The sequence below is a fragment of the Alternaria atra genome (assembly GCF_907166805.1).
Source record: "Alternaria atra isolate CS162 genome assembly, contig: 23, whole genome shotgun sequence".
NCBI classification, from domain to species: Eukaryota; Fungi; Ascomycota; class Dothideomycetes; order Pleosporales; family Pleosporaceae; genus Alternaria; species Alternaria atra.
In genome coordinates, this window is record NW_025091321.1 from 3,362,316 (window position 1) to 3,375,842 (window position 13,527).

The 13,527-nt window shown below is 50.8% G+C and overlaps 3 protein-coding genes across 3 annotated transcripts; 1 reads left to right on the forward strand and 2 right to left on the reverse strand.

Moving 5' to 3' along the window:
* Nucleotides 1-364: 364 nt before the first annotated feature.
* On the reverse strand, nucleotides 365-700 carry ALTATR162_LOCUS4671 (uncharacterized protein; the record flags this gene model as incomplete). The annotated part of the gene is made up of 1 exon (XM_043312286.1): nucleotides 365-700. The coding sequence occupies one exon, from the start codon at nucleotides 698-700 to the stop codon at nucleotides 365-367; it is 336 nt and encodes a 111-aa protein (XP_043168221.1).
* A 4,349-nt stretch (nucleotides 701-5,049) lies between these two features.
* On the reverse strand, nucleotides 5,050-6,279 carry ALTATR162_LOCUS4672 (uncharacterized protein; the record flags this gene model as incomplete). The annotated part of the gene is made up of 1 exon (XM_043312287.1): nucleotides 5,050-6,279. One exon carries the CDS (start codon nucleotides 6,277-6,279, stop codon nucleotides 5,050-5,052), a length of 1,230 nt encoding a protein of 409 aa, XP_043168222.1.
* A 4,922-nt stretch (nucleotides 6,280-11,201) lies between these two features.
* On the forward strand, nucleotides 11,202-13,022 carry ALTATR162_LOCUS4673 (uncharacterized protein; the record flags this gene model as incomplete). Its single annotated transcript, XM_043312288.1, has 1 exon — nucleotides 11,202-13,022. The coding sequence occupies one exon, from the start codon at nucleotides 11,202-11,204 to the stop codon at nucleotides 13,020-13,022; it is 1,821 nt and encodes a 606-aa protein (XP_043168223.1).
* Between the last annotated feature and the right edge of the window lie 505 nt (nucleotides 13,023-13,527).

Sequence of the window (13,527 nt, forward strand, 5' to 3'; positions counted from 1 at the left end):
TATTGCCCTTCCTATAGGTCTCCGCGAATAAGCGATGGTTTAATCTTACGACCCTTTTCTTCGAGCACACCTAGAAGCCGCGGGATTACATGGCTTAGTACACATTCTGCGATAGGTTCATACTCTGACCAAAGACTGCATTTTTGCTTTTCGAGGACAAGAGCAGACCGAAGTAGTTTTGTGAAGAAGCTTGTCCCACTTGGATCCCAGGTTACTTCTTGGGCGAATCTACCGTGGCAGATGGGGATGTGGAAGCCAAACATTCTTGTGGGGGGTTCACTCGAGCTATGGAGCTTTGCGAGTTTGGCGCAAAACAGGAGGGGATCTGGCATGTTGTCGGTCATGCTGTCGGTCATGCTGTCGGTCATGTCAATGGAGTCGCATAGAAAGAAGTACGTCCCCGGAACTTGCCCCAAGTGTGGGGCTTGTGGACGAAATCTGGTGAGATCTCATCGAGTGATTTCGTGGAGTTGTATTCGCCTTCCATCATAATGCGGCCAGATTCCTCGGTGGTTATCTTGAGGAAGAACTTCTTCACAACGCCATCGGCGAGAAGGATCTCTAAGCGAGCAGTGACAGTCCATTCAGATGAGCCACGGCGGTTCGATGAGAGGATGGGGGTACCATCAGGGAGAGCAATCCGGGGTGTCAGCAAAGGATTGACGAGTGCGCTGTAAGGATTTGCCCTGAAGAACGGCATCATTGGTAGGGAAGTCACCATGACTAACTCCGTCTCCTTCCTTCGCAATCGGATGTACAGCTTTCGACATATTGGCCGAAGATAAAAGCGCAACACTGAATTTGAGGGATGTGAAGGCTTTTGGGAGTGTGCGATACCGAAAAGTAGAAGACCAAGGGTCACAAATAATGAGTTTCTCATTGAATCACCGCAGTGAATATGATTATGGGGTAGTGAATCATCACATTCAGTCCAAGCGCACGACACCTAACAATGAAATCGAGTACGCCTCTTACGCCGCACGGTAACTGAGTACTGACCATCTCGCGAGACTAGCTCTTCTCTACGCGCAAGCTGATACTCATAGTCTGGGTCGAAGTGAGAGTAAGAACGATCATGACCACGACCATGACAACTTATTGGCGGACGTCGTGAAGAAACATTCTATGATACCGCGTCATTAGCTCAGCGAGAAATCCTTATCTTTGCTACAAAGGTAACGAGGTAGCTGTGATAGATACTCGATTGGCGCGTATATGGTGAAAACCTTATAGAAAGGATTTGACATACTGCACATGAAAACTGTTAGAAGCATCCATTGTCTAACATCCAGTCTCACCTTACCAATATGGGGACACTGCTGACTACATCCTTAGCCACTGTCTGTCGTGTAACCACACATCCCCCTTGCATCTCCATGCGGTTAATTCAATACAGTACGCATCATGTAAGCCGGAGCAGCCTCGCCCTACCCCGCTACTGCACGATGCACAAGACAGATGAAAATAGAATAAAAAACACGCGCTAGAAGGGTGTTCGCATGCGCAGTGCATGCAGTTCGTTGCCCAGAAATAGTATCCTACCTAGCCATCGATAGGAAAGATAAGCAGTACAAAGGAGGGGTTGGCTTTGATGTACAAAGGACTATTTTGACAACCCCTTGCGGTACGATTGATAGGGATAGAGGAAGTGTTGCTGGAGGGGTAATGGATAGATGATGGTGGGGTGATGGTTGTTGCGGGCGCTTATGCGGAGTGACAAGTCGACACTGGCGGGTGGGCACGTGGAAGCTGGAGGGGTAATGATTGCCCTTGTTTGACGGAAGGTTGCGCTTTGGAACGAGATGCGATGTTGGAAGTGGGGTTATACTTTGGTGGTATTCTCCGTCAGGTTGAGCGAAACCTTGGAAGAGGAGAAGCCTGGAAGAGGATGTTTGCGCGACGTTGAGTTACATCACGCCTGTCAGTCATATGCCCCGTGTTCATGGACACCGGCAGTTTGTGTTGTTCAAGGTGTAAGTGCCGCTGAAGAAGTGATGTATATACGCGCCTATCCGGGCTCACCCTTCAGCATTCTTACGGCATTTCTCAGGAGAACCCCAATCATGCTGAGCATACAGCGCTTAATCCTCGTTTTCGCAGCCCAAACCCACCCTCCAGCAAACAGAAAAGTGCAGCTGACCGTACCCATGATGCAGATATCCATGCCTCTTATTCGTCAATGTAACGAAACCTGAACGCTAGAGAGCGGTATAGACGTGGCATGTCTCTGCCTTGAAATTTTTTACCCCTCCACACCCCTCAGCTCGTGCTCTTCGACGTAACACTACACAAGCTATCGTCGGCCACTTCCGAAAAAACGAAGCCAACTTCCAACAGCTGAGATCTCGATGCTCGCACAGCACGAATGATCTCACATTGACCGATTGATGACGATCTTGTGACGGTCTATCCATCTATCAGCCATCTCGATTCCGTTCCGGCACCAGGAAGTAACCCCACCCCGTTGCGGTAAAAACCTTGGAAGTTGGCGAAACAGTGACATAGGCAAAGGCGGTTCACGCGGAGTGGCAGCGGGGTACAAAGTGTATGTACCAGATGGAGGGGAGCACTGATCAAGTGGGTCTAGGCGGGGTTTAGTCTCGCTTTCGTCATGCCGCGGCTGCCAACATTTCTCGCTTCGCTTCGGTTACTTGGATAGGAGGAGTGGAATAGGGGACCGGTTCATGCATGATCGCACCGGCCATGTGTTTTGAAACACCGTAGTGCTGCTGGCCGATAGTCTGCGGTATATGTCAGGCTGATGCATGAACTGCTGGTAGGTTTGTTAGTGAGTCGAAACTAGGCATCAGGTGTTCTGCGAGGATTGCACATGCGTCCCAGATTCACATGCTGCATTGATGCGATTGGGAATTCAGGCAAAGTGCTGGCCCATAGTGATGTGATGGGCTTGCCTGTTTAGCGGAATGATGTCGTTTAGTTGCGTCGGAACGCGATCCGGCGCGACGGAGAAAGGCCCAGATGCAGAAATGTTTGCTGGGTCGACAAGGTCATCTGAAAGGGTGTTGAGGAACGATCGCGTTTGGTACCCCCGGAGGAGAGAATGCTACCCGTTCACTGGAGCGATTTCAAGAGACGAACTGAGTACCACCCATTCAGCCGTGGAAGCATTAAACCCAGAAGAAGGAAGATGCGATCCTCACCAATCAACAAATCAACACAAGGCAACCCAACGCTGCTCACTCAGCTCGTGACACCCACCGAAACCAAAAAGCCAAATAGAAGTAACTTAGCAGACGTCGTGGAGGCGATAGCCCTGGTTCCAGCCAACAGACCCGTGAAACCTTCCCCCAACCTCCCGTCTTTGTCATACACCCACCCACCCACACTACCCTTCCATCCGAGCATCCCGACGACGTCTCTGTACCTGTCGATCCCAAAACGACAGATGATGCCAATTCTGCAACTCATTCAACTGTTGCCTAATCACCCATGTAAGGATGCCCTTGCGCAGCGCGACTCGTATTATAACCGGGGATGATGGAACGCGACAAGGTTGCCTATCAAAGAAGTTCCCGTGCCCAGGGATATTGCGACGCCTCTTAATCTTGGAAGACTGCACGCTAAGGAACGGATGGGATGGCATGGAACTTTGCAGGAACGGAACGGAGGGAGGCTGATAACGTTGAGCCGCATATGTGGCCGCAATTAAGGGGGGCCTCTATTGTCGTTATACTGCGAGACCCTGAGCATGTTGCGTTGGAGGACTGCAGATTCGCTGCGATGCCGTTGTCGCATGCACTGCGCGCGAGCTGTAAGTCGCCATACCGAAGCCCTGGGCCTTACCCTCCACAAAGCAGTCGGAAATAGCACTTTGTGCACTCTTCCCTAACCCAACCATTCCTTTTACACAACGTGCGTATTATCCTGTTCCCTCACCGGGCACGGGTACAATATCAAGATAGCAAACCGCTGTCGTTCCACTCATCCAATCTCAAGGGTCAGATCAGGCCCCAGGCGGCACGAACTCATGTGCATGTCTTCGATTGGGCAAGTGAATCCTTCCCGCTGCCTGCTGCACAACCGCCACAACCAGCCATGGGGGCCAAAAAGCAAACAACATGCCTCACCTGTTTGCCTGAACCTGCAGCAGGCTTCCATGCACAGCGCTTCTTCTATGGTAAGGCTGAGGATAAGCCGAAACAGCCAATGAGGTCATGAAGATGGATGCGCAAGCGCCGGTTGGCTCGATAATGTGGTGATGATTCAGTCAAGGACTGTGATGAGTCTGCGACTCAAAGTGTGACAGCGGCTCGGAAGTAGGCTGGAAACGTGGCAAAGAGGGTGTGCGAACATGTGAAATTGGTTGGAGACGCAAAAGCATGTGTTCGAGACTGATCTGAGGTGCGATAGGGTTGATTGTGTCTCGGATGCCATGTGTGGCTTGCATGCAGGGGCCGTGGCTTTTGGAGATCGCCGCCGTTGGAAACTTTGATAATGTCTGAGGAAAAGCAACGCATGTGGGCCTGATAGGTGGATAGGATTGTGAGTCACGAAGATTTGGTCACATAGTGCAAGACATGGGAGCAGATGATTCGGTAGTATATGATGAATTGATAAATAGTAATAGAGTGGTAAGTGGGTATAACTAGTTTTGACCGTGAGGTACCGATCTTTCTGATACAGATGTCCGTAGAAATCTGCCAAATCTAGTGGATCAACCCAGAAGACAAAGTGTAGTGGTATCCCAATACCCCGCAAGTGACAACCTGAACACCATGCGTGACCAACCCAAACAGCAAAGTAACGATAAATGGCTAGTAAAATAATACAAATAAGAAGGGGGATATCATAGTAGAAAGCAGACTTTTTTCTGTGACCCGCCCAATGCGTGAGAAAACCCAGTGGTGTTGTACATTGTGTAAACGTGCAAAGCGAAGAAGGTGCAGCAAGATTAACGATTACGAAATGCAAGAAAGGGTATCTCGCGGTAATATCAAGTGATGCGCAAAGCAATGACGGTAATGGAAAGGGTATACCGAGACAGAAAACGCCAGCGCCAAAGCGTCGAGGTATGAAAGGTAGGAGATGCTAAGCAGATGGGTATCGAAGGATGTCCTCGCAGTTGGCATCGAAGCGCATAGACCAGAGACGCATTCCAGTCATGAGCTTCTCGGTCTTCTCAAGTTCTCGGTCGCGACCGAAGATGGATTCGACAAACTCCTTGCCGCTGTTCTTGCCCATGGATACGGGCTTCTCTTTGCCGCTCTCCTTCTTAGCGGCCTTCCACATGTAGTCCTCGCACACCTTGAGGAGCTTAGCGAAGCGGACCCATAGACGTTCGCCACTCTCTAGGAAGTCTTCAACCATTTCGTGGTTCTCCTTCTTGCGGATCTTGGGCATGGTCTCGTCGGCCCTCTTGACTTTGCCGGCGAGTTGGATGAGCAGGAGCCAGAGCTCACCTGCCATCTCGGCGAGAGGGGTTGCTGGGCCGTAGTGGAAGACGGTCCAGTCGTAGATCCACTTGCCGAGGGAGTTGGCATCGAAGACGGAACCTAAAAGCATAATGGGTTCTTCGGTGGGGTCCCAGTTCTTGTACGAGTAACCGGCGGGGATACCAGCGCGGCGCGCATCTTCTTCGGTGGCCTTGGGGCTAGATTTGGCGGGCGCAGGCTTCTTGGGTGAGGCGGCTGGCTGTCGGCTAGAGGCAGCAGAGGCACGTCGTGGACGGCTTGACTTGGGCTCTGGATCATAAATAGGGACCTGATCGTAGTAATAGTGATCAGCATCCCTCCCGTACATGTCGTAGCGCGCGTACTGCTCGTACGGCGGTGGTGGATAGTCGTGAAAGTCGTAATCGCATTCGTAGCCGTTGCCTCGGTCGTCGTAGACAACTTTGGTGTAGACGTGACGTGCAGACTGTGACGGACGACGCTTCCTCTCGCGATTGCTGCGCTTGAGAGGCGGGGCGTCTGTGTCGCGGCGATGCCGACTTGTTGGAATATTGTAACCGAAATAACTTACATATTCAGGGGTGCCTCTCGGCGTCGCGTATGTGCGCGGGTCTGCAGCGCCATACTGAGGCATGGGCCCTCCACGAGGTGAGGCGGCGTACGAGCTCGTGTACTGTGGCGGCACGGCGTGCGATGCCCGTCGAGAATGGGCCTGGACCTTGGGGCTGACTCGCGGAGTAGCCATCTGCGGCGCATGTCGCGGCGAGTAGTAGTTGGCGCCGGGACCAGGCGACATTGGCGGCGTGGTACGGTGGTAGTCGTAGGGCATGTAGCCCGGGGGAGGAGTCGGATACTGTGGTGCGTACATGTTGGTGGATATGTCGCAGTGTGCGGTTTAATGGGTGGTGGTGTTTAGGTTCGTGTACGGGGGATCGATCGGGAAGGAGCCCAGGCCGGTGCCTGCTTCACCTTGGAATGTGCAAACCGAAGGATGGTCTTCGTGGGCGTTGGTAGCGGGTAGATGTGAATGGAGGTGCAGTGACGGAGGGGAGAGAAAGGGAAATCCGGCTCTGTCTACTGCACATTGGGTGTGAAGTCGTTTAGTTGCTAGAGGGTGCCAGAAGGATCCAGAGTGCAGGATCCTAATCGATATAGACGTTGACGTCTAAAATGCTTGGTAATGTGTGGTGATGATGCTCGAGTGCGCAAAAGAGGAAGCGACGGCGGGCTGCGCCTGCTTTTGAGACGCGCGAGCCTTCTTTGGCCTCTATCCGTGCGCGGACCATAGTGGGTGCCCATTCACCCTAATGCAACCCCCCCTGTTGCGCCATGCGCCCACTAGAAGCTGCCCAAGGGACCCCGGCTGTTAGCATACCCTCATCTACGGGTCAGATTGACCAAGCTGTGCCTCCTGCCCATATTGCCCACGAGTATTCTGGGAAGCTAGCCCCGAACCCTCCACCTGTCCAAGCCGCCTCTCTGACTCTTCAGTGTCGCGCTGAGTCCGACGGGAGGCGTTGGGGATGCCATTCACTCTCTTTCCTCTGGTTGATGCCTGACGGCGAGCATTACGCCCGGGCTGTTTTACATTTGTTCTGTTTTGGGTGTGTAATATTGGAAACACATTTTGCTCACTATATACCCGTAATCCTAGACACCCTCACAGATGCCTCTTCGAGCATGTCTAGCGTAAGCAACCACTACAGTGTACTCCCTTCATTTGCTGTGCCACATGCTGTGCAGCATCGCCTTCGACCCAGCTGTCACCGTTTTCAGCGTGTTTCGTTTGCTGCTAAACTCTCTTCAAACGGCCCTCCTTGCAGCCAACAAAGCTCCACTCCACCCTCTCATCCTCCATATCCGTCGTTGGGCAGGACTCGCGGCTCGCTACAGCGCGGATGCAACAACACGGCCCATTCTGCCTGTGCTTCCTCTTACTGAGAGCACATGCTGGCACCAGCGCAGAACCTCCCACATGGTCGTCGTACGCAGCTAATCCTGCCGTGACCGACCAGCTACCGAGCAACATATAGTCTTTGTTGATCTCCAAACACCCCCTCAACGTCTCTTTGAGCTCGCGACCATTTCCTAACCTACCCCATTCGTAAACTACCTTTTGCCTAGTACAAACGCTACAATGGCCCATCGTCGCGGCACACGGCTGGTTTTGGCTGGAGTACATCCATCCGAAACAGCGGCAGGTCCACCATTCAACGTCGTCCCGCGTCGCTTGGGACCGATTATCACTGCTAGCGAGGCCCTGTCGTCCGCTCAGAGCCGCACTCTATCGCTCGGATCCCTTCTCGAACTTCCCTCTGCTCACTGTACGAAGCTAATTTCCCGCCCGTGAAAATTTTTCGAATGTCTCACAGCTTATCCAAATCGCTGGCTTGGGGCGCGCTGTTGTTTACCGCTACTTCGAACATCTGCAGTCCTCTTCCAAGGCATATGGTACTGTCGATGATGGGCCCACTTACGGCTGCATATCGCTGCACCGGCGCCGTTTTGATTCGATGAAAACTATCAACAACAAAGTAACTTGTCGCGGTTACATGGTTTGATCTCCCCGCTCGCAGCTACTACGGCTCAATAAAGCAAGTTCGCAGCGCAAGTCCCTCGCACATTCAATTTGACTGGCTCCGGCGGAACGCCTATATCCGTGCTGTGCATGAATACCTGCGCCTTGGTCGCATACAGTCTGGTATCTCCCGTCAACACGCTCCTTGCAATCTCTCGGCACACAGTTCTCATTTGTATTTTGACCCCGATACGTCGTCTTTATTGGACTATCTCGGCCCTTGTCCTTGTGGCTCATCGGCTTGCGTTCCTACCGACTTCCCACAATGATTTCTGGAAATGTCAAAATTCAATGTACCCACTTTGCTATCAGACAACTCACCTTGCGTAATCCTTCGCACCCACCAGCATCATGCGTTGCTATGACTCCCCATGACCTGCAGAACTGTTTACTCCGCATCCGCATGCTACTATCGTCATGGACTGATTTCAAAATGAGGCTTCCTCACCAAGTGGACCTTCAGAGTACGAAGTGCCGATTGTTTCTATACACCTGTCTTCAAGACGATCACTAGGACGATACGTACGCGCAGTCGACGGTAGCAACTGCGACACCCATGGATGCTAACCAGAATCGCTATGGCGCATCGCACAGGTTTGCGCAGCCCTGTCGAATGCAGATGTAAGACTGTAGCGCTGCGGATTCGTCGGACAACCACGTTAGTCTGCCACGACTGCAAGTTGAGCACAGCTGTCGTCGACCTGCGAGCGGTCTAGCTGCATGACGCACCTCCCAAAATAATTACTTCAGCCCAACGATTCGCTCGGGTATTGCAAATTCAATACGCTGTAAATGTGAGTATTCCGCTTCTTCGACAATGTGTGGCGGTGCACACACTTGGCATGGGCGCTCCGAGTCACATGCGCGGTATGATTTGCGTTACAGGGATCTCACAAGCGAAACGTTGACTTCCCCTGTGGCGGAATGCCGCCTCAACATCACCGTCGTCGGACGAATTGTTACAAGCAACGCGCAATACGCTTTGTCACTGATCACTATCAGGGTCCGTAATCGTTCACGATTGGGCTCACGACCGATGGCAAACACTACCGCCTTGAGTCCCCTGCGTCTTACATTTCATCGCCATCGATCGGCCATGTCACCGCCGGCGGCCTTACTGCTGCTCCGATTTGACCGCTTCAGTCAAACAATTGCGAAGCGAATAATTGAAACACCTAGCGACTCTCGCCACTCGGACAGTAGCTCTTCCACTGAAACAGCTCGAATCGATCAGAACAATACTTCAGCTTCTCCGTCCTGTAAATGCCTGTTGATATATTCGCCACACATTTACATTTCCATAGATCACGCGCTTCCGTAGCCGCCTGCTCATCAAAAAAGCACCACTTCAGCGGTGAGTCATGGTATAGGGAAGAAGCCTGTCTGTTTAGCGAGCCACATGGAGACCAGGCTTCTCCCAGCAACATCATGCATTGACGAGCAGTTTAGACAGGTGGATTTCGCCCTGCGTCATAGCTTTCGCCCACCGCCATATTTGCTTTCAAGCAAGGTTGAAGCATGAAAGGTGCATGAGGCTCTTCGAGGTGCCAGTCCAAAACCGACGTCGTCCGTTCGCTGCGTGCGTCGTTCGGGCAACGAGTACGAGCTCCGATCAGCGTGTTGGGGTATCGGTATCTTTCGTCGGTGAGAAGGTCCTTCGTCTCCGCCTTCCGTTCGCTGGTATCGTGAGGCGGTGATTCCACTCACATGCGTTTGCTTTTGCCAATCATTGTAGAATTCGCCATGACTGCGGAGGACGATTCACCTACTTTCCAATCACTACGCCAAAGCGCAATTACGCCACCAGGATTCATGATCTCCACCCCGTCTTGCCGACCTCTGAGACGCGTATAACGGTCTTACTTCCTTTTGCGGCAGCCGGGCGTGAAGAAAAGGACAGTGCTTCAGCTCTACTGTAGCTGCTGCCTAGGGACTATCTCAACGACGAGCATCGCGGATGACGAGGCTTGCGACGATCGCGATACATCGGATAGGCTAAACCAAATGTTTAGTCACCTCTACCGTACGGTAAGGCGATTTACACGGACGTTATGTATGATGCATGCATGCAGAGCCGCCAAAAAGAGCCGCGGAAGGGTGTTGAGTTGCCATGAAAAGCATACATAGACTACCCTTAGTGTTTGGTACCTGAAGATGCACAGATCCTACTGTCTTCCGGTACCGAATACCCCGCGGAACGGTCGCCATCGGCGGAGTAAGGCCTTATCCGATGTTAGCATATCGGATTTTACCTCAAGTTGAGGACCCGTCGATATACGGGCCTTTGTGGGCAGACTAGAGCTGTCGCGTGAGATGATTGACTTACGCTTATGTACTGCATCGCGAGACCAGGTTCCATGTCCGATCATTGGTGCTATACAGAATCTCTCCCTTTGCTTGTTGCTTCACTTTTACACTCAAACACTTTCCGTTCCAAGCCTTCCCTACTTGCTCTGCAACTAGGTCGTTACGGTCGGCGACGATCACTTTTTTTCCCTTCATGTCATGAGACGTCTGTATGCTTCTGAGATTCGGTCCGTGTCAGTAATACCCCTACCTGATACCTTCTAAACCGGAGTATGCCTCTTGGATACACGCGGGTAATATGGCCATGCCTCAGATCATATGGTAACTCGTTAGAGACTTTTTAACGGTATGAAGTTCTACAATCCTCCTTCTTCACGCCCGCCATGCCAGCAGTAATAATGCAGTTACCTTGGTAGAGCCGCTTGCTTGTCTATCAGTAAGGTAAAATTGCAAACTTTCGTTTTCCCTCGGGTTTGTCCGTAAGTCAAGAGTACCATCGAATCGAGGAAGCGGCGTGTCACTGTGTGCTATGCTGGATTTTCGCATAAAGAAGTTAGAAATTGCAACACAGTTCCTAGATCGAGTGCGAGGATTGTCTTCGGATGGCTCGATACGCATCAAAGTCTCTGGAAGGATGAGTTGCTTTGTTACTATTGTTATGCGAACCAGCGCCCGTAAATGGTACTCGAGCCTGCGCCTGAAGTTTTAGCATTCACATTGCCAGGTCGAGCTTAGCATTCAACCACGTTGGAGGACTCTCACGTGAGGGCGGGTTAATCTAAGTCTCCCTCCAAGGCTGAGCTCAAAGTCACCAATTTGCCTAAACTCTGCGAAAGACGCACTCCAACTCCTTCTGCGCTCTTCTTCTGCTCTTTTTCGTACTTGTCGGCATGTGAATAGTCACAATGTCGTGTCGCTCTCAAAGCGACGCTTACAAGTCAGCCTTGACTGATCGTTTCATCGATACCACGAACTCAAAGCCTTTCGACATTCACAACGCTGAAGTGTTCAAGGACCAACCACTTCAAGACCCTAGTACAGAACTCCGGTATTTGTACTTGCTTCCAAAGAGACACAACATCAACCTCGATGGACAGACCGTCCTTCGCTGCGAACTTCTCTCAGATGCCGAAGAACAAACGCCCCACTACATCGGGTTATCCTACACATGGGGTGACCCCGAGATTCGTCGTCCGATGCTAGTTGGCGACAAGGTCTTCCATGCTACTGAGAACCTTGCCATCGCTTTGGAGCATCTGCAGGAAGAAGACAAGACTATCATATTCTGGATAGACGCAGTCTGCATCAACCAAAACGATTCAAATGAGAAAAGCATACAGGTCCAACGAATGGGTAGCATATTTGCATCTGCCGTTCTGGTCATTGCATGGATTGGCCCCGCAGCAGACGACAGTGATTTAGCCCTACAAGAGTTGGAGAGCTATGCTGCTGAATTTATCCAAGATTCATGGTCTCAGTTCAGACAGGTTTATGCCAAAAGGTTCGCAGCACTGCACGTTGAATCAATCGAGGCTCTTCTCGTCCGCTCATGGTTCAAGCGCGTATGGGTGGGACAAGAAGTGGCGCTGAACGAACAAGTTATATTCGTCTGTGGTCAGCGCGATATCCTCCGAGAAAAACTACTCGAATGCTGCTTGTTGTTTTCGCAATCGCTGGTTCTATGGAGGGGCGACATGATATGCGCAGATTTCTTTCGGTTTGATTATGTACAGGCTCTTACTTGGCGCGACTTTGTCAAACATACTATTGCCAATCTCTTCCTGTTTTATGGTAGCGCACTAGAGTCTTCCGATCCAAGAGACTTCGTGTACAGTTCATTCGGGCGGATCAATAACATTAAAGAGTGTGGGCTTCACGTTGATTACACCACTTCAGTTGAAGTGGTATACACGGAATTTGCTGAAGCTATAATACGAGCCGGGGAGATTGACATGCTTTCTAATGTTTGGCGTCCCTCGTCGACTTACAAAAATCTCCCGTCGTGGGTTCCCGATTGGTCTGACACATATCTATGTGGTTATCCTGAAAATGCTTCCATGCTTGAGAAAGACATTGTGGAAATTTGTAATGTCGGAAGAGGAGACAAAGCTCTCAAAATCTCTGCTCGGCGACTTGCTCGGGTTGGTCGGATTGAGAACGAATTGCAGATTCAGCGGGACATTCGTGATCTTAATCCGGCAAAGTTAGCTTTGGTCACCATACAAGAGGAAGAGGGAGTTATGTGTTTCTTGAATACAATCCAACGAGCTCTTAGTCGCAAAGAGCGGTGGCGCCCTGAAGAGGTTGAAAAGGCTCTTTTTAACCTGTCGACTGGTATGTCATTGGCTAAGGATCTTCTTGAAGACCAAGAAGACGTAGTAGACGACCTGTCCATATCATATCGGGCATTTCGGGGTCTTATAACTCCACCTGACGACATTCTAAACCCACAAGCCTGGAGAAAAGACGCCAGTCATGCCTATCTCAACATTCTTCGGGATTCGAAAATCGAGAATTTCTTTGTAACTTCCATAGATATTGTCGGTGTAAGTCGGGATGGCGTGCAGCCTGGTGACTGGGTATACGTATTGGGAGGTGTTGAAGGAGCATGGGTTCTCCGTGAAGCAGGAGAAGGCTATCATCGCATCGTTAGTATTGCTAGCATCTTTCCATGGGAAGATCTTGAGAACAATGATGCGCCAATCGAGGTTCTCACCATCATTTGATATGGTCACTGTTTCGGCAACAAGTTTTGCTCAAAGATGCTTTTTTTTATGTACACACCAGTATAAGGCATTTTTTTTCGTACCGAACAATGCGGTAGAAGCCATTAAACCCCTACAATACCTTCCTGTGAAAGACCCAACCATGCGTAAACGTTGGAACTGCTGTACACTCGGCATATTTCAAGAATAACCACTATCGGATACTTCAATTCCATGTCAACACGTGACTCTGCATCAGGTAAAAATATGTCTGATCTGCGAAGTATCCCTAGATTCACCATGGAGAAAGCATACGCCTATCTCCTCAGATAGGAACCTTCTGTTAAACTTTGTAAAAAGTCTCACGATGAACAAGAATAATTCGGCTGATACATCGACGCTTGTTCTCTATAAGGCATCAAGATACTGACCCTGCACATCGCATTGTATACCTTTGGTAGCAATTAGTCCTCACCCGTTCGGACCCCTCCGACTGGCTATTTCGTAAACTACTTCTATTACAGTA